Raw genomic sequence first — 19,406 nt, 5'->3', positions numbered from 1 at the left:
ATAGTGACATTTCCAAGCCAAGTCATTGTGTAAATTATGAGGAAAGTTGCAAAAAGTACATACTGTAACGTGGCACTTTCAGTAAAACCAACAAAGAAAATATTTTTCACAGTGGTGGTGCAATTCTCCAGCTCCATTACTACCCTATAGGATGCAACCAACAGAGAGAAGATTAGGTGAAGTAGTTATTATTCATAAATATACTTACTAAGAGTAGTCTATTAGCTATTCTATTGTTCTGCCTCAAATGTGATAGGCCATTGTATTTCTTTAGCTTTTCTTGCAAAGCAGTTTTAATCTGTAGAAGTCCTCTTCCTACAAAGTCTTCCAGTACATCCTTGAAAATGATCGGCCATAGGATTCATGTCATTTGACTCTAAATGCAGGTTTCAATTCGGAATTTTGGTACCTAATTTTGCACATCTGCATTTTATCCATCTTCATGTAAACTACACTTCTAAGCTTTTGCTATAGTTAAAGTAGGTGGTCATGATTTGACTAAATGTAAGTGCTCAGTGTCATTTTAGATATCCCTAGGTAATCCAGATATAATCACAGAACTGGGAGATGTGACATAGTATCTATGTAAAACCTTGGCATAATGCTGTACTAGAGATAGCTGGCGTGTATCACCAGGAGATCTCATATAGCATAGATATATGTGTTTAGTCAGCTGAATTCCATCCTTGGGCTTTGGTCAGTAAATTCAAACAAAAACTAGAGTATCAAAATACTCTCTGTAAAAGAAAACTTATTCCTTCAGCTGTCCATGTTCCAAATGTTCAATCTATGTGTGGGATTCAAGTTGAATTTCCACAGATGTGTCCTCCTTCCTTCTTTCCCTCCTTTCCTCCTTCATTCCTTTTTTCCTTCCTCCCTCCCTTCCTTCCTCCCTTCTTCCCTTCCTCCTTTTTCCCTTTCTCCCTCCTTCATCTTCCTCATTTATTCCCTCATTCTAATGACTCTGCATGCAACTGCAGACCTGCTGTATTTATTTCCCATATTGCAATATAGCTACTTTTTTAATCACACCAAGAAGACCTCAGAAAAGTTAGAGAAATACTTTGATCCTTGTTCGCATGTCAATAGGCAGGCAAAATGACATACCTAGCAGATTCTGGAGTTTCTTCTTCTCCAAAAGTGGCCTGAATCCTTGTCTGTGGTATGGATGATGAAGAGTTGTGATGGGAAACTTCTTGGGATAGCTAACTTTGAAATCAGCAAAGATGACGTGAGGTATGGATTCTTCAAATACACAAGAGCCAGTTGTATTCTAAAGATGTCTGTTATTCCTTGTGCAGTTTGGCGGAGGCTCAAGCTTCCTGCCAGTGGGTAAAAAGATTGTTGCAGATAACACTTCACTTTCATGTGACATACACTAAAATAAAAAAATATATATATAAATATCTTCAGAGGCTTTAAAAATATTGTAGAATCTACAAGGTATGTGTTCTCAGTGTTACTTGTACCTTTTGGAAAACCAGAAGTGTTTCTTCAGTCTGCATGCTCAGTATAAAAGAGCTAGTCTCAGGGTTTTACCCTTCTCTTTAAAGATGCAAATTGTCTATCCAAATTTTGATAGTTGAAATTTACAAGATTCACCTTAGCTAGTTGTCTACACTGATTTCACACTAAACACAAAGAAACAATTCTTTTCACAGCACAGCTTTAAAAAGACCTTTCAGGTGTTTACCCCAAAGAAAACAAAATCAAGTTCAGTAGTATTGCTTTCTCCTTAGACTATACAATCTTAATGTCTATCTCCGATGAGTTTCTGAATAATTTCAGCTAAGGGCTTGTCAATGATTGCAGCACTGCAACAGGTAGTTGCTTAGTAAAACTGTCATAATTGAGTATGTGATTGGCTGGTTTAACGCATGAGTGAAGGGGGTGTATTCCACATAAATTTAAGCATTTAGACACTTTAATTAGGAGTGAGCAAGCGTGCAAGCATGCAAGCAAACAAATAAGATTTTTTTTTTTCCAGGCAATGAGATCTGCTAGGTAGCATAATGTAGACAGATAGGATAATAGGATTCATCTCACTTAAACATAGCTGCCTAAAATTTAATTGACTAAGTCTACACATATCATCCAGTTCCTATCTGTAAGCAGTGGGACAAGATAGTTATCTATAAGCAGAATTTATCTCATTATTGTTGTCCCAAACTGGTCAGATGAATCACCACAGCTGCTGATACAATTTCAAAAGGGGAGTAATATCCATTGATCAGAAAAGGAGTAAGGGAGCTGGTGCTCATATTTTTCCAGGCCTAGTCTAGGAGACAAGCTATTCTTTGTCTAGTGTACGGGAATGGAAAGGGTTGTTTCTATTGTTACTTCACCGCCTTGATTTTTTTTAAATTTTTGCCTCCTTAGGAAATATCTTCACTTTGCCAATTAAGTTACCTGTACAATTTGCCCTCGGTACCTCCTGTGATTACTCATCCGGGATTACTCTTGCTTCAAATCCAACCTCTTCAGGATGTTCTGAAGACTGGTGCAGTTCTGAGGAGAGCTCACTCCATTTTCTGTTTTCTATTGGCAGTAAGGTTGACACCACATAAACTTTGACTTTTTTTCACCAGAAATAATCTGTAAAGCTATCCTGGCTTTTGCTGCACTCTCAAACATTCCTAGATGACCTTACCTTATTGCATGTAACAATGGCACTTTGGCATTCATGTTTCAAACCTTCTTCTGGGTAATGGTTCAGGCACTTCAGCATGTAATAATAACAATTACATTTTAAGATGCTTTATTGGTCTCTGAGAGAGGTCTAGCTTAACTGATCGTAACATAAACACAGCCAGTCTTAAGCAGTGAGCTTGAGCTGCACTGCAAGATGTTTTTTAGAAGGGAAAAAAAAATAACTCCATAGGACACCTCTTTGTATTACAGATAAATACATCATGTTAGCAATGAAGATGAGGCTGATGCAGCTCCATGTCTCCAGGACCAGCCAGAACCAAGGCTGAACATCTATCTCCAGTTGGCACACACACACAGAACAAACCTACACACCATATGTATGTACAAATATACATACATGGCTAGAACACAGAGCAGCCTTGAAAAAGGAAGGAAGGAAGGAAGGAAGGAAGGAAGGAAGGAAGGAAGGAAGGAAGGAAGGAAGGAAGGAAGGAAGGAAGGAAGGAAGGAAGGAAGGAAGGAAGGAAGGAAGGAAGGAAGGAAGGAAGGAAGGAAGGAAGGAAGGAAGGAAGGAAGGAAGGAAGGAAGGAAGGAAGGAAGGAAGGAAGGAAGGAAGGAGGGAAGGAAGGAGGGAAGGAAGGAGGGAAGGAAGGAAGGAAGGATTGGATGAGGAACACTGACAGAATGAAATGCAAACTCTGCTGACTGGCCTACAAAACATTAATTTTTTAGTTTGCTTTTTAAAGAGAAAGGTAACATAAGCCATCTCAGGGCATCTCATCTTGTTTGCCTGACTTCAGAATCTTCACAACAACTAACTAATGGCAAAATGGTTAATTATATTTAGCATTTTTTTGTTGTTGTTGTTTAGATGTGCCCAGGGAAATTAACTTCCCTGTGCAACATTGGAAGCCTAATTAAAACGCTGGAGAAACAAAGTTAAGGAAACTTCATTTAAGCTTCAGCTAACTTTGCTTCTGAAAGCTGATCTACTTTTACCTCTATGAAATGAGTTAGAAATTTTGATTTTTTTAATTTTATTTCCAAAACGGGCAAGGTAAGATCTAAAGTGACTTTTTGTTTTATTTTGTAAAAAGATTATTTACTCTAATACAGTAACACTAGAGTGATCAGCCTGAATCACTTCAACAGAACATGCCTTTCAAATGGCTACAGATTTTACTTTTGCCTCTTTTAAAGATGATTCGGATTGTGCTCCAAGATGAAATAAACATTCAAAATAATTCATCCATTAATTCTAAACATTGTTTATATGAGCCCACCCATTAGACTCTACCAGCAATATATCATGTTCCCTGAACTCACCTCTCCTGCTCCTTGTTTCTATATGCCACATGTGCATGAAACAAACCCCAAATGAATAGCTCACACAAACAGGAACTTATGTGGTTGATAGTGAGATTGGTCTTCAGCTAGCGTAAATCAGAATTTCACCTCTAATAATAAATACTGTTTTTTTGTGTCTAAGAAACACAGCTATTGATTTTGCTACAGTCTACCTCACTCACACATGCCATCCTGTCTCCTTCATAAAGAACAGACGTTCTGGTCAAATTGTGCCATTTAGTAGATCATAGCTTCACAGGATGTAGCCAAAATAGACCTAGGCAGCAGCTTATGGTTGGATTCATGTCTCTAACTCCCATACATGAACTATTGATTCCAACATGTCCAAATGATGGTTTTTTGTTTGTTTGTTTGTTTCCTTCTTTTTCATTTCTTTTTGAATGCCAACTCATTGGCATTAATAACCTGGAAAGATGGAGAGGAACACAAGGTGGATGCATTGTCTGTCCAACTTTAGAAGTATGAAGAAAGCCTCTCTTCCGCTCTATGGGCCTGTGTCTCAGCTGTGAGGAAACTTTCCCAAGAGGTCCAGCAAATCAAAGAGTTATGCCCTAATCCTTATCTATATGAACCAGTGTCTCACCTGTTAGGAGCAAGTGCTCCTCTGCCCAAGAGAGGACATAGCGGGTACACACCATGTGCCATGCTGTGGTTTTACCTGTGCAACCACAGGGAGGACATGAGGAAGTGGAATGGAAAATCTACCTCAACACTAACACATAGATACACAAATTACAAGGAAAAACAATGGGAAAAGGGACTGAAAAAGGGACTGCTAAGAAAATGACTGCTCCAGTATCCAGTGAGCAGATCTCCAGAACAGATGAGTTTACTCCTGGCTTCAATGAAGGGACATTTGATCCACATTTACATGATGTGAGTAAAGAATTTCAACACAGTGGAAGGGCCCTGCCTCCAGCCAGGCAGAGGAAAGGAGCAATCAGGTTTATTGGACTGTGTGGATTCAAAGGCTTGGCACATCAGACCCACAGAAGTATTAGGCTCTAGTGGACACTAATACACAGTGTAACTTAATGCCATCAAGTTAGAAAGGGGCAGAACCCATCTTTGTTACTGGAGTGACAGGGACAGCTGGTTGCATTGGAGGCTGAGGTGAGTCTAACAGGAATTGAGTGGCAAAAGCACTTGGTGACAAGTCTGGAGGCTCTGGTGCATCTTTGTCGTAGACTACCTCATGGTATGGTATTTTAAGGATGCCAAAGGGTACTAGTGGGCTTTTGGCATAGCTGCCTTGGAGACAGAGGAAATTAAACAGCTGTCTACCTTGCCCAGTCTCTCAGAAGACCCTTCTGTTATGGGACTGAAGAGGGCTGAAGAACAGCTGATATTGCTAATACATTTTTTGCAACCCCTTTGGCAGCAGAGGGCAGGCCACTCTTGGCTTTCACTTGGAGTGGTGTCCAGTACACCTGGAATCAACTGCCCCAGGGTGGAAATACAGCCCTACCATTTGCCATAGACTGATCCAGGCTGCACTGGAACAGGGGGAAGCTCCAGAGCACCTGCAATACATTGATGACATCATCAAGTGGGACGGTACAGCAGAAGGAGTATTTGAGATAGGGAAGAAAATACTCCCAAGTCCTTCTGAAAGCTGGTTTTGCTATAGACCAAAGTGATATCAAGGGACCTGCAAAGCAGATCCGGTTTTTAGAAATAAATGGCAAATTGGATATGGTCAAATTCCAGTGGATGTGATCAACAAAATAACAGCTATGTCTCCACCAGCTAGCAAAAAGGAAACAGCTTTCTTAGGATTTTTTTGGCCTAAGAAAAGCTTTCTTAGACTTTGTGGGTTTTTGGAGAACGCAAATTCCAAACTACAGTCTGATTGTATGTTGTCTCTATCAAGTGACCCAGAAGAAGAACAATTTCAAATTGGGCCCTGACCAACGACAAGTCTTAGTACAAATTAATCAGGATATTCATCATGCTGTAGCCATTGGGCCAGTCCAGGAAGGACAAAAATCTAAAAAACATGCTCTACACTGCAGCTGGGGAAGAATGTCCCCACCTGCGACATCTTTCAGAAAGTACCAAGGGAGACCCCAAGTCATCCCCTAGAGTTTTGGAGTCAGGAATATACAGGCCAGCACGTGGATAGGCTGCTTGAGGGGTAGGCCTGACCATGGACACTTGGAAAGGCCACCTGGTTACTCAACACTAGGGTATCTGCCAACCAAACTGTCTTTGCACACTCAAAACTCTTATGCAGCGTAGAAGGAGATAATATCCCTGTATAAAAAACTTACTGGGGAAGACAGTCTGGGTTATTCCTGCCTCAGGTAAAGGCAAACCCATTTGTGGGACTGCTTTTGCTCAAGTACCTGGGTGCTCTTGATGGTAATGCGTAATCATGGGGAAGCCCCATATTTTGCTCAAAGGGATTTAATTTCAGTTGAGAAAAAACAATGATTTGAATTGTATTATGTTAATTGCTATATAATACAATATGCCATCACTACTATGGTTGCTATATGCCACATCAGCAGTATTACAGTACGAGTCACCCAGATTATATCTTTAATATCTTTACTGATGATTTGGAAGAGGGAATTGAATGCACCCCCAAGTAAGTTTGTAGACAACACCAAGCTGGGGGGAAATGTCAATCTGCTGGAGGGCGGGAAGGCCCTGCAGAGGGACCTGAACAGGTTGGATCAATGGGCAGAGGCCAATGGGATGAGGCTCAACAAGTCTAAGTGGCGGGTCCTGCACTTTGGTCCCAACAACCTAATGTAACGCTACAGGCTTGGGGCAAAGTGGCTCAAAAGATGTGCAGAGGAAAAGGATCTGAGGGTGCTGATTGATGCTTGCTTGACCATGAGCCAGCAGTGTGCCCAGGTGGCCAAGAAGGCCACCGGCATCCTCACTTGTATCAGGAATTGTAGCCAGTGGGACCAGGGACGTGATCTGTATTCTGCTCTGGTGAGGCCACACCTTGAATAGTGTTCAGTGTTGGGCTCCTCACTACAAGAAGGACATTGAGACCCTGGAGCATGTCCAGAGAAGGGCTACAAAAGTAGGAGAGGAGAGCAACTACTGGTCTATAGTTCCCCAGCTCTTTCTTTATACCATTTATAAAAATGAGAGTGATATTTCCCTTTTTCCAGTCACTGGGAACTTTGGCCTGAGTGCCTTGATTTTTCAAATATGATGGGGACAGGCTTGACAACTACATCAGCCAATTCCCTCAGGAAAATTCCCAGCCCCTGCCTAGAGGTTCGGGACTCAAGAGATATGGGAAGCCTGACCATTAGTAAAGACACCGAGGCAAAGAAATTGTCAAGTATCTCTGCCTTCTCCACATCTGTCATTACCAGATCTCTGTCTTCATTTGTCAGAGGTGGTACACTCCCCTTAGTCTTTCTTCTGTGGCCAATGTACCTATAGAACCTCTTCGTATTATTCTTTGAATCCCTCGCTAAGTTTAGCTCTTGGTAATTGGAGATTCCTCTCTGAGAGGCACTGAGGGACCTATTTGCCACCCACACAATCTCTCAAGAGGTTTGCTGCCTACCTTGAACCCACATTCACGACATCACAGAGAGGCTACTGAGCTTGGTCAAGCCAGAGGACTATCACTCGTTCCTGCTCTTAAATAATCACATACCTTAGGGCTTTTATTAAGACCCCTGGGCATCTCAGTTAGCACTCTGGAAGAATGGCTGCTTTCTATAATTGTGTAACCTCCACACTTGGAACAAGAAACCACCTGCAGCCCCAGTTGTCTCTTAAAGAGACAAAGAAAGTAACATACAGAGGATGCAAAGAAACAAAATCTTCTTCATCCTCTGGCATGCACCATTCATCCTTTATCAGCAGGAGGTGAGTGAAGCATCTAAGGTCATAGGCAATCCGGTTGCATTCTGTCATGCTAGTGCTGACAAGCAGACAGGGAAAAAATCACTGAAAATGGGCATGGAATTTAACAGAACGAAACCTGTGGTGCATGCACAGCAGTGCTAAACATAGGAGTGTGAGGGAGAGGGAGAGAAAGAAGACTTCAAGCGGAGATGATGGACTACCAACAGAGATCCTGAAAGTGAGACATGTATTGAAGCTTTTATGCATTTTAGCTTTTGTAGGATTTTAAAGCTGGGATTGCTTCAGAAATAAAGTCACGGCTTGGAGAGAAGCTAAGAGTTTGGTAGCTGGAGAGCTGTTGGTACCTGGGAAGCACTTGGGAAAACAGTAGATAAGAGACGGAAGAATTAGGGGTGTTCAGGTTTTAGCTGTCTTGCATAAAATTGATGTCAGTGAGAATTAACCCAAATCAATGAACTATCACAACCAATAAGGAAGAGAAGAATTACAGACAATACTGTTCTCCTCCCAGTATGGGGATGTTGACTGCTAACCTTGCCTGAGGAGGAAGGACATTCTGCTTTGAACGGTGGATGACAAGAAGGGTGAGAACTGTAGTTTCACAGACATTTAGGTTCAAGAATGCCAGTCAGAACCAAGGAATAAATTCAGAGATTATCTATAATTTTGATCTGTCCAAAGAAAAAAATGCAAGTCTGAGGTAGACATGTAAAGCAGAATTCAAACAGTTGAACATAGTATTCAGTGCTGTCAGTTCTGTTAGATCTGAAACTGCAGAGCAGAGCACATAAAATGGCACAAGAGGATGTAGCTTCAGTTGCTTCTACACCAGTTAGGGATGAGCAACCTAGGTGGTAGAGATGTGAAGTCATGAAAGTCAAGTGCAACCACAGATGTATCTATAGGCAAGCAGAGGTGAGTGTTACTGCATTGGATGGGTGTGTGGGGTCAGATAAAGGACAGCAGTGTGGAGCAATAGATTCCTACAGGAATCTTCCTGACACGTGATGGGATGGGAAGGGTTGTTAGGTTAGTTCCAGAGACGACCAAATCAATGAGAGGAAATTTAAAGTGAGGCAAAGAGACACTTCGTTCCAGATGCCTGTCGGCATGGATTTGCAGGTAGCTGAGAAATTAAATAGTGGACAATTATTGACCTATTTATACACGCATCTAGCACAATGAGCCTTTCAACTGTCCATGTAGAAAAGAGGAAATAAAGAAAACCCAAAATCTCAATAATGTGTTTTGTTGTTGTTGTTGTTGTTGTTGTTGTTTTGGTTTGTTTATTTCAAGGCTTGATGAGAAATTTTGATATTTGACAGAAACATCAAAAAGTGTCTTAAAGGGTATTTTTCTCTCTTTTTTCCTTCCTTATATTCCTTTATTTCATTATTTTATTGTAATTAATGCAGTAACAGGCAGACATAGTCATGCATACAAACATACCATCTTTGCAGCAAAATGAAAGAAAGATATTAGAGAAGAAAGGGAGACAAAATTTCATGTAACTTTCTTCTGACGCAGAAGAAACAGAACTGGAATTCGGAGGAATGACAGAACTTATTTTACAAGTCTTTCTATTTAACTAAAGTTGACTGTTTTAGTTTTCTTTTTTTTTTTCTTTCTTTTTTTTTTTTTTAATGTCTGTCTTTGTGAGAGAGGAGTTAAAATCCACAATTTCATTCAAAATGTATGCAAATTTAAATGACTTGACACATTCCATGGGAAGCTCAATATGTTTTCAAAATCTCTCTTCAAGTCAATTCTTGGTGGATTAATTTCAGAGAGATATTTAGATAATTGAATTTTCTTCATGGTTCCAATGGTCTGATGATTTCTTTGGAAAATTAGACACTGCTGAGGGATTTCTTTGAGGAAAGATGGAAGTCAGTATGTGATCTCGGCTCCCTTGAAAGACAATTGAGGAAAATATATTCTTTTAAAAAGTGCTTGAATTGAAAAAAATTATGGTGGAATTCTTTATTCCTTGGGCTGGTTGTACCAATATCATTGACTGTAAAGTGATTTTAAATTGTTCAATTGTAATACACTTCAGATATGAGTGATCTATACTTAGCTTTCTTTCATAATCCGTGGATGTGATTGTTAGGTTTACTGAGTTATTGGAGTGCAATTCATCTAGACTTGTTTGACTTTCTACATTAGAATGAATTGTATAGTACCCTGGAAGGGCCTACTTTTGTCATTTGGAAAGGATGTATACAGGAGTAGTTCAGATAGACAATTACACTGTAAACCACAAAAAATAGCTTACTATAGGAGACTGGACTGATACTTTATGACTTACACTTAATCCTGGTGCCTGTTCACGGGGTGTAGAGAAAATGTGGAATACCTGATGACGTGTGGATGTTTTCAGTTTATATTTCCAGTACAATGCCCAGGTTAATGGGAATCTAAATCACTAGCTTTCAAGTATTTCACCATAAGAAGTGCCTTAAAACTAGGCAATGGTCAAAGGATGTGCTTATTAGGCAGTCTAAGTATACCTGAAGTTGATTAAATATTTTAGTATATTTACACTGGTATTTGTTCATTTTTCTTTGATTACTGTTTTTCAGGGTTTTACAGAGTCCAAATGGAGTATGAGAACAACACAGTAGTTAAAGAGTTTGTTCTGTTAGGATTTTCTCAAACCCACAAAGTCCAGATGATTCTCTTCTTCTTCTTCCTGCTGTTCTCTATGATAATTCTCCCAGGCAACGTCCTTATCATTCTCACAATTCAAGGAGAGTCCCAACTGGGAACACCCATGTATTTTTTCCTGGCCAATTTGGCGTTCTTGGACATCTGTTACTGTTGCGTGACCCCACCTAAAATGTTGGCTGACTTTTTCTCACACCAGAAGACAATCTGCTACAATGCTTGCATGGCACAGCTTTTCTTCCTCCACTTCCTGGGAGCAGCTGAAGCTTTCCTGCTCGTGGCCATGGCCTATGACCGTTATGTAGCCATTTGCAAACCTTTTCACTACACCAGGCTTGTGAACAAGGCAGCGTGCTATGTCCTGGTTGGAGCTTCATGGGCCGGGGGCTTCATCCATGGCATCACTCTATTTGCTCTTACCATTGCTCTCCCCTTCTGTGGCCCCAACATCCTGGACAACTTCTTCTGTGATGTCCATCAGCTGGTTAAATTGGCCTGTGCTGATACTCACATAGTGGAACTTTTGATATTTCTCAACAATGGAGTTGTCATTGTCATGTGTTCTGCACTTCTGCTCATCTCCTACGCTGTCCTGCTGCTGAAGCTCCGGACACAGCCCTCCAAGGCAAAGAGCAAAATTGCCTCCACCTGTGTTTCCCACATCATTGTGGTTTTTGTCATGTGTGGCCCAGCTATGTATATCTATGTCTTACCCTTCCAAGCTGTCCCAATGGAAAAGGTTGTTGCTCTTTTCCATACAGTCATCTTCCCCCTGACTAATCCCATAATCTATACCCTGTGTAACAAGGAGATCAGAAGCTCAGTGTGGAAGCTGGTCACCAAATACATTCTTACGTGTGGAAAAATATAATAAAGAAATAGTTAAGTATTTTGAAGTAAATAAAACTGTTTTTGTTGCTGTTGTTGTTTTGTTTGTTAATAAAGTTCTCTTAGGAGCAACTCCATGATGTACATTATGTAAGAGCATAATATATAATCAGTAATCTTTAAGAAATTTTCTTCCATCAAAAAAGCCATAGGGTGATACTAATTACTGAATGGAATCATTTAGAGGAGAACCAAGCTGTGTAAAGGAATCAGATCAGTTGTGCTATGAAGTTACTCTTAAAAATCTTTCTTATTTTCTTTCCTTTTTTTCTTTTTTTTTTTTTATTTTTGAGAAATAATCTGGTAGGTGTTGAGACTTTCTAGAATTATTAATGGACTTGAGATTCTGATGCAGAGAGTCAAAATGGTTGCAAGCATGTTAATTCAAGATTTCAGTTTATAGTTGAACTTTGAACGTTGATGCTGGCTCCCTGGAGGCATGACTGCCTCCACTCTTCCATCGCTGCCTTTGAATGAGTTGATTGCTTCCTCACAAAGGGACATTGTGTATACTGCTGGATCATCTAGTTTGTAGGCAGGCTTTTGCTTCTCATCCAACATAGCTAGTCCACTGAAATTGTTAAGTGAAAATCAAAGGCAATGTGGTCATGGTCTTATGGGAGGCATAGAATCATATATTTGGATTGGAAGACAGCTTAAAGATCATCTAACTTCAAACCCTCTGCCATGGGCAGGGATGCCACCCTCTAGACCAAGTTGCTCAAAGCCCCATCCAACCTGTCCTTGAACACTTCCAGGGATGGGAAATCCACAACTTTCCAGGGAAACCTGTTCCAATACCTCACCACACATTGATTGTAGTGTTTGTCTATACAGTTATAGGCATCTGCAACATAGAATGCTATGGATTCCTAAGGATTCCTGCAAAAGGCATTTCTAGGGAGAGATTCAGCCAACACAGTTTCTACTTTGAGTTGAAATAAACTGTGCCATTTTTTCTGTCTTGGCCCTTACTTGCCCTGTAATTTACCTCTTGTTTTGCCTCTCAAGTAGAATTGGCCAAATAATTCCTTGTTGAGAAAAATTAATTCCTTTTGTTGAAAAACCAGGATTTCAGAGAACATGGTTTTCTTACTGGAGTGTGTACTTCATAGACAATGTAGATGCAGAATATGGTAAATATAGCTCCATCCACAAAGTCTCCACTAATATGCAAGAAGGCACTGCACTACAGTGTACAGAATCACAGAATGGCTGAGGTTGGAAGGGACCTCTTGAGATCATCTGGTCTGGCCCCCCTGCCAAGCAGTATCACCTAGAGCACATTGCATGGGATGGCATCTAGGCAGGTTTTGAATTTATCCAAAGAAAGAGAGTCCACAACCTCTCTGGGCAACCTGTTCCAGTGGTCTGTCACCCTCACAGTAAAAAAATGTTCCTTAATATCTGAAAATTTCTGTGTTTCAACTTGTGCCCGTTGTCTCTTGTCCTGTTGCTAGGCACCACTGAAAAGAATCTGACCCCATGCTCTTGACACCCTCCCTTCAGGTATTTGTACTCATTGAAATAAGACCCACTCTCAGTCTTCTCCAAGCTAAAGAGACACAGCTCTCTCAGCCTCTCCTCGTATGAGAGGTACTCCACTCCCCTCATCATCTTTGTAGCCTTCTGCTGGACTTGCTCCAGGAGCTCTATGGCCCCCTTCTATAACTGAATGCAGTACTCCAGGTGAGGCCTCACCAGAGCTGAATAGAGGAGGAGGATCACCTCCCTCGACCTGCTAGCAACACTCTTCCTAATGCACCCCAGGATACCGTTGGCCTTCTTGGCCACAAAGGCACATAGCTGGCTCAGTTAACTTGCTGTCTACCAGGACTCCCAAATCCTTCTCCGCAGGCCTGTTTTCTAGCAGGTCAGCTCCCAACCTGTACTGGCACCTTGGGTTATTCCTCCATTGGTGCAGGACCCTGAACTTGCCCTTGTTGAACTTCATGATGTTCAACCTTGACAGGCTCCAGCCTGCCAAGGTCCCTCTGAATGGCAGCACAGCTCTCTGGGATATCAGCCACTCTTCTGAACTTTGTGTTGTCAGCAAATTCACTGACAACAGCTGCATCTCGCTGAGGTGCGCTCTATTCCACCAACCGGGTCATTGATGAATAAATTGAACAGGACTGGACTTGATACGGACCCCTGGCCTCCAACTAGACTCAGTGTCACTGATCACAACCCTCTGAGCTCTTCCATCCAGCCAGTGTACCTCACTGTCCACTCATCCACCCCATACGTCCTGAGCTTGCCTACAAGTACGTTATGGGAGAGAGTCAAAAGCCTTACTGATACCAAGGTAGACATCATCCACCCAGCTAGTCATTCCATCATAGAAGTCTATTGGCTTAGTCAAGTGTGATGTTCCCTTGGTGAACCTATGACTACCTGACCACTTTCTTCTCCTCCGTGTGCTTGTACAGGTCATAGTGTCCTCAGTCCTTATGTAACACCATCTGTAGCATGCTCTAAATAACCAAATATAGTTGCCTGTGAAGTAGGATTTATTTTGTTGTTGCTGTTTATCCCCTCATTTAACTATCTTCTGCATACCATTTGGCAAAATAAAACTGTCAAGTTGAAAATGGACTTTTCTAAGGTCAGCTTTCTTTACTAACCCCTTTCTGAGGGTGGTCTTCCTAGTTAGACCACTTTGAAGACAGCTTGATCCCCACTTTGGGGATTGATTTGTTAGCTAGTGGCACTGGTTATGTTTTGAATATATGTATGTGCCTATAAGTAATCAATAATGAGAATGCTTGCTATTTCACTAGCATTGTTTGTAATAAACTGTAATATTAGTATATATGCTTACTGCTTTATTACTGACTACTGCTATTGACTTGTTATATATAAACACATAAAAATACACACACACTTGTTTTCCTGATAATAATTCATAATTGCTCGATAAATATACTTGTGTTATTAAACACATGTGTACATGCTAGCAGTGATTTGTAGTAACTCGTTGTCGGATACCCCGACCAAAAACCCCGGGACAAACGGACACAACGACCAGCGTTCTGTGCCGTAAGCCAATTTATTGCTGCGTGACAGTATCTTATATAGTGCCAAAGCATCCCACCCAGGAACTCAGGATCCCCCCCACTTGCTCGCAGGCACCCCAGACCCTTCCCCTTGTGCACGCAGGCACAACCCAGAATAACCCCACACTTGTCATAAAGCATGAAAACCTATGAATGAAAACCCTTGTGTACTATGGAATCCTGCAAATCCACCTGTAGGGGCACGATGCTCAGGCCGAGTCAGCTGGAGGTTCTGACACCTTTGCTCTAGCATGAATCTACCTGAAAAAAAGGAGAAGGCAAGGTCTCCAAGTCACCCATATCCATCACTCTCTGTATCCCCTCAAATGGATCCCCTCCTAGCTTAATTACAAGCTTACAATTAATTAATTACAATTTATTATCAGATTGAGACAAGCAAAACGGAAGAGCTTAACTAAGTCTCTTGTGATCATGTGGTGAAAGACATTGGGAAAAACAGGAAGAGGGACTTCCAGTAACATGGAGAAGAGTTACAACACCTGAAAATCTTCCCTGCTAGCATACCTCTTTTGCAGGGGGCAGAGACATCCTTCCCCCAAGGTGCTCTGTGAGTAGCTCATATACATGTTGTGGAAGAGATGACATATTCAGCAGTCACAATCCTTAAAGAGGTCCGTGCCCTTCACCAAAAGCAGGTGATGTGGAGATTGCAGTTGGAAATAGGAAGGATGTCTCCTAAACTGGCGATGCACAAAAGAAGACAGAACAGGAAAAGACACCCTCGTTCACCCAAGGAAAGGTATATGAGCCAGGGAACCACAAAAACAAGGCCCTGAACAGCCTGAACAAGGAATGCTCAAGCCACAATGTCCTTCAAAGCTGCAGAAAGGTCAGGAAAGATGAAATGGTAGCCGCTCTCCAGGGTGCGCTTTGGTACCACTTTCTGGCCCTCCAACAACATAACAGCCCGCTCGACCCCAAAGACAGCTCGCACGGCCCAGGCAGGCACTGGCAGTAGGGCTGGGCGTCCCAGGGCTGCAGCAAACTCCTGAGTGAAGGTGCTGTTGGAGGTTTCAGGAGAAGAAGGGGAGACACCATTAAAGACCCCTTGCAGGCACTCATTCTCCAGGGCATGACATATGATCCCAGCCAGGTCCTGAATGTGGATCCACGGGAATGGCTGGTGCCCAGACCCTATGGGGCCTCCCAGTCCTAGCCAGAATGGCCAGAGCATCTGAGAGATTGCGCCACCACCTCGGCCCAGAACTACACCTGTGGAAAGAACAAAGTGAGACAGGGACCCTCTCCAGCCCCAGACCTACAGCCAGGAGACAATCCTTAGAGGGATGGACCTGGGACCGCACCCCAACAAGACAAGATACATAATCTGATGCACCTCTCCCACCCCTTCCCCTCCTGCCCCAGCTCCAAAGCACAGCCACTCCAGACACGCATGATGTCCTGTCTTACCAGATCTCACCAGAACACCACGAGTTGGACCATCAGGGATGACAGCTGCAGCTTCCCAGGAGCTCACCAGGCGTGAGAAGAAGTCAAAATTCCCTCCAGGGCTATCCTCAGTATACTCAGCTGTGGGGCTAGGGCGGTAATAGCCTGTGGGTATAACAGCAAAAAGTGGGTTGGGGTTGAATCCCAACATCAGCTGGCCCTCTTCTCCCCAACCCTTATCCCTGTCTCCAGGGACATCCTCATATGAACAGCACTAGGTTTTGAACTACAAATGCACTCTGCAGGTTCAACAGCATGTGCTGGTATTCCAGCTGAGATGGCAACGCCATGAATCAAATGCACCAGCAAACAAGGCACTGAGCTGGCTGCATAGAAAGGAGCTTCCTGCCTGTCATAAATGCTAACCTGCAGCAGCTTCAAACCCCGTAGGAAGCAGAAATGCAAAACTGGAGATGTATGGGGGGATTCAGCTGAATCCTTGCTTAGACAACTTGGTTCTACAGATGCCTTAAGGCTTTCACAGGGAAAACATTAGGTCCTGTCCTAATGCTACCAAGTGAAAGCATGAGAATCCAAGTTCCACTCCAGTACAAAAAAAAGCTGACCAAGCCTTGCCTAGTCGCAGTGATGCTGATGGCAATAAAGCTGGCATTTCAAGGCAAGACATATTTTCCCCAGAAGCATGCTTCTGTCTGGAGGTACACCTCTCCTCATCAGCATGAGGCACGCTGGGCCCAACCAATACCTACGCCGGTGACGACGACCCAAGCATTGGGTGGCTGGTCAGCATCAGCAATGGCTTTGGCCAAGGTCCTGGTGGTTTCAACTCGGCTGCTGATAACTTCCTTGCAGAAAGCATCTCCCCATCTGGAAAAAGGAGAACCACTCATACTTCCCACCAGGATATCCCAGGAAACAGTGGTCCCATGGGGAGCCCCCACGGTCACCTCACAAGCACAGGAGATGTCACATAAATTCCCCCCACCCCAGAGTAGAAGGAGGACATAGAATATTACTACCTAAACATATGGTAACTGTGGGAGAACACAGTTCACCATTTCCCAAAAAAAGGCTATAGGTTTTGGATGCCCTTAGGGCAAACATCAGAAAATGTGGGCACCAAAGCTGTATGAATTCTCCTCAAGCACCTGGAAGAGGCATTTCCAAAAACACCCTCAGCAATACAACTTCTGCAGTCCATTTTGGTTCTGACTTTATCTAAGCATATTATTAAGTGTTGTCTAAGCATAGGCATCTGGTGCCTTTTTGGACATATGCAACTACTTTGCCTGGCCTCCACCTGTCAGTCCAGAAGGAAATGCATCTTTTAAAATTCTCTGGGGACTTAACAGGCCTACAGAAATGTTTTGGATACCTGAAGACTCAGATGTCAACAGCCAGGGAACCCAGGTTGTCCTTTCTGGACACCCTACTCCCTTGCCAGACCCACTCCACATTTTCTGACAACATTGGGCTGTCTTGCCTTCACCTTGTCCCCCAACACTATGGGACACTAAGTTACAACACTACATTACCTGCGGAAAGGGTTGAGGACATTCTCACCAGCCAAGTTCACCACTGCATCGCACTGGGGCAGTCCAAGGCGGGACAACTCTTCCTAAGCAGGGGTAACAGAGACATCACACAGCCAGCCTTCCCTCTTCTCAAGCCTTCCCAACAACCAAGCAGGATGAGCTCCCAAGACATCCAGCCAGTTACTTCCTGACCTTTGTAAAACACTGCCTGTCGCACAAGCATGAATGGAGAACATTTTGCTCCTTGGAGCTGCAGCAGTACCCACCCCAACTGACCACAACCAGTACAGCACCTAGGAGATGCAGGGTACATCACTGGGAAACAGTTTCCCCACTGCAAATTCCCTGCATGCCATGCCAGGTAGGCTAGTTCCTCAGCCTTGACATGGTCTCCCTTCTGTAATCACTCTTATTTCGTACCCAGCTGATGCGATTCTTGCCCCCTTGTCGAGAGACATGGGTCACCTCATGACCACGGCTCTGAAGCAAATGGGTCAGGGCTCTGCCCACAAATCCAGTCCCACCACCTGTGAAAAGGACAGGATATTAGAGACCAGAAGCAGCTTGCAAAACTACCACAGGAGTTCCTGTTACCATGGCCATCCTCCTAGGGTACACCACGGGGCCCTGATCACCCTCTCCCCAGCCCTCCCACTGCAGACCTCTGGCACTCCCCATACCCTGGCTCCAAGCACTGCATCCTACCCCTCAGGGTGCCTGGATCCCAACTGCTACCAAATCACGCAGGACATTGAGGTGCTGGAGCTTGTCCAGAAAAAGCCATTGAAGCTGGTGAGGGGTCTGGAGAGCAAGTCTTATTAGGAGCGGCTGAGGGAGCTGGGCTTGTTCAGCCTGGAGAAGAGGAGGCTCAGAGGTGACCTTATTGCTCTCTATAGGAACCTTAAAGGAGGCTGTAGTGAGGTGGGGGTTGGTCTGTTCTCCCACATGCCTGGTGACAGGACGAGGGGGAATGGGCTAAAGTTGCACCAGGGGAGGTTTAGGTTGGGTAGCAGGAAAAGCTTATTTACTGAAAGGGTTGTTAGGCACTGGAATGGGCTGCCCAGGGAAGTGGTGGAGTCACCATCCCTGGAGGTCTTTAAAATACATTTACATGTAGAGCTTAGAGATATGGTTTAGTGGAGGACTGTTAGTGTTAGGTCAGAGGTCGGACTGGGTGATCTTGGAGGTCTCTTCCAACCTAAACTATTCTGATTCCGTGAATCCAGGCCCAGCCCCCCCCCATTCCCAACCCACAACTCCCTCAGAGCTCCTGCAGCCCCCCCTGGCTCCCCGGGGACCCCCCCCCCGCAGCCCCCCCCCCCCCGCCCCTCACAGCTCCCTCCGCAGCGCCCAGCCCCAGCAGCGCGCAGCCGCGCCCCGCACTCACCCACCAGCACCCGCATCGCTGCCCGGCTGCGCATGCGCAACCGCTCCCGCCCTTGGTGTCCCGGCGCGTGCAGTTCCCCACCCCCCGGGGGATCCTTAAAGGGCCCGCGTGCTGCGGGCGCTGACGGGAGGGGCTGAGGCGGGAACGCCAAGGGAGGCAGGCGGCCGCCATGGGTGACGGGTCCTGTGGTGGGGAAGGTGGCGACGGAGAAACGGCTGCCGTGAGCCCGGCAGGCGGTGGGGAACGTGCGGCTCCCCAGCCCAAAGCGAGGGGAACAGGGGTTAGCGTGACACAGGTGACGCCTATTGGAAGAATGTGATGAAATGGGAGTGTGGCCATCTATTAATTTAAACAGGGAGTGAGGCAGGAATTATGGCTGTTGCATGGAGGGGTAAGAAGGGAACCTGGGTAACAACAGCGAAGATGTTTGGAGATGGAGAAACTCTGAATTTGGCTTTGGGGTAATGTGACCAGTAAAACAGTTGGGAGCATATGTTGAATGTCTACACTAGAAAGCAGTACATAGTGAAAGCAGTAACCCAGGGGGAGAAATTCACCCACCAACCG

At 43.9% G+C, this 19,406-nt stretch overlaps 2 protein-coding genes across 3 annotated transcripts; one reads left to right on the top strand and one right to left on the bottom strand.

Annotated features, from left to right (window-relative positions):
* Nucleotides 1-10,328: 10,328 nt before the first annotated feature.
* LOC137844584 (olfactory receptor 4N5-like) lies at nt 10,329-13,005 on the top strand. Its single transcript, XM_068661056.1, has one exon. It carries the CDS (start codon nt 10,472-10,474, stop codon nt 11,408-11,410), a length of 939 nt encoding a protein of 312 aa, XP_068517157.1. The 5' UTR covers nt 10,329-10,471; the 3' UTR covers nt 11,411-13,005.
* Nucleotides 13,006-14,240: 1,235 nt separating this feature from the next.
* On the bottom strand, nt 14,241-18,900 carry SDR39U1 (short chain dehydrogenase/reductase family 39U member 1). 2 transcript variants are annotated; one of them, XR_011089940.1, is made up of 7 exons: nt 18,840-18,900; nt 17,873-17,979; nt 17,453-17,535; nt 16,663-16,784; nt 15,918-16,061; nt 15,012-15,719; nt 14,241-14,747 (listed from the first exon to the last, which is right to left on the bottom strand). XR_011089940.1 is itself a non-coding variant. In XM_068661030.1 (6 exons), exons 1-6 carry the CDS (start codon nt 18,871-18,873, stop codon nt 15,304-15,306), a joined length of 906 nt encoding a protein of 301 aa, XP_068517131.1. In that variant the 5' UTR covers nt 18,874-18,900; the 3' UTR covers nt 14,241-15,303. The 2 variants fall into 2 exon arrangements, 1 of the variants encoding a protein (XP_068517131.1); XM_068661030.1 differs by having other exon boundaries at nt 14,241-15,719.
* Between the last annotated feature and the right edge of the window lie 506 nt (nt 18,901-19,406).

This window comes from Anas acuta, chromosome 25 (assembly GCF_963932015.1).
Source record: "Anas acuta chromosome 25, bAnaAcu1.1, whole genome shotgun sequence".
NCBI lineage: Eukaryota > Metazoa > Chordata > Aves > Anseriformes > Anatidae > Anas > Anas acuta.
Note: the sequence above shows the minus strand (reverse complement) of the source record. Positions and strands in the feature narration are given on the sequence as shown.

Coding starts and splice junctions, on each gene's coding strand:
- LOC137844584 (XM_068661056.1), top strand. CDS start 10,472: ATGGAGTATGAGAACAACACAGTAGTTAAAGAGTTTGTTCTGTTAGGA.
- SDR39U1 (XM_068661030.1), bottom strand. CDS start 18,873: ATGCGCAGCCGGGCAGCGATGCGGGTGCTGGTGG. Junction 17,980..18,839: donor AGCGATGCGGGTGCTGGTGG/GTGAGTGCGGGG, acceptor TCCTTTTCACAG/GTGGTGGGACTGGATTTGTG. Junction 16,062..16,662: donor GGTCGTCGTCACCGGCGTAG/GTATTGGTTGGG, acceptor TTATACCCACAG/GCTATTACCGCCCTAGCCCC.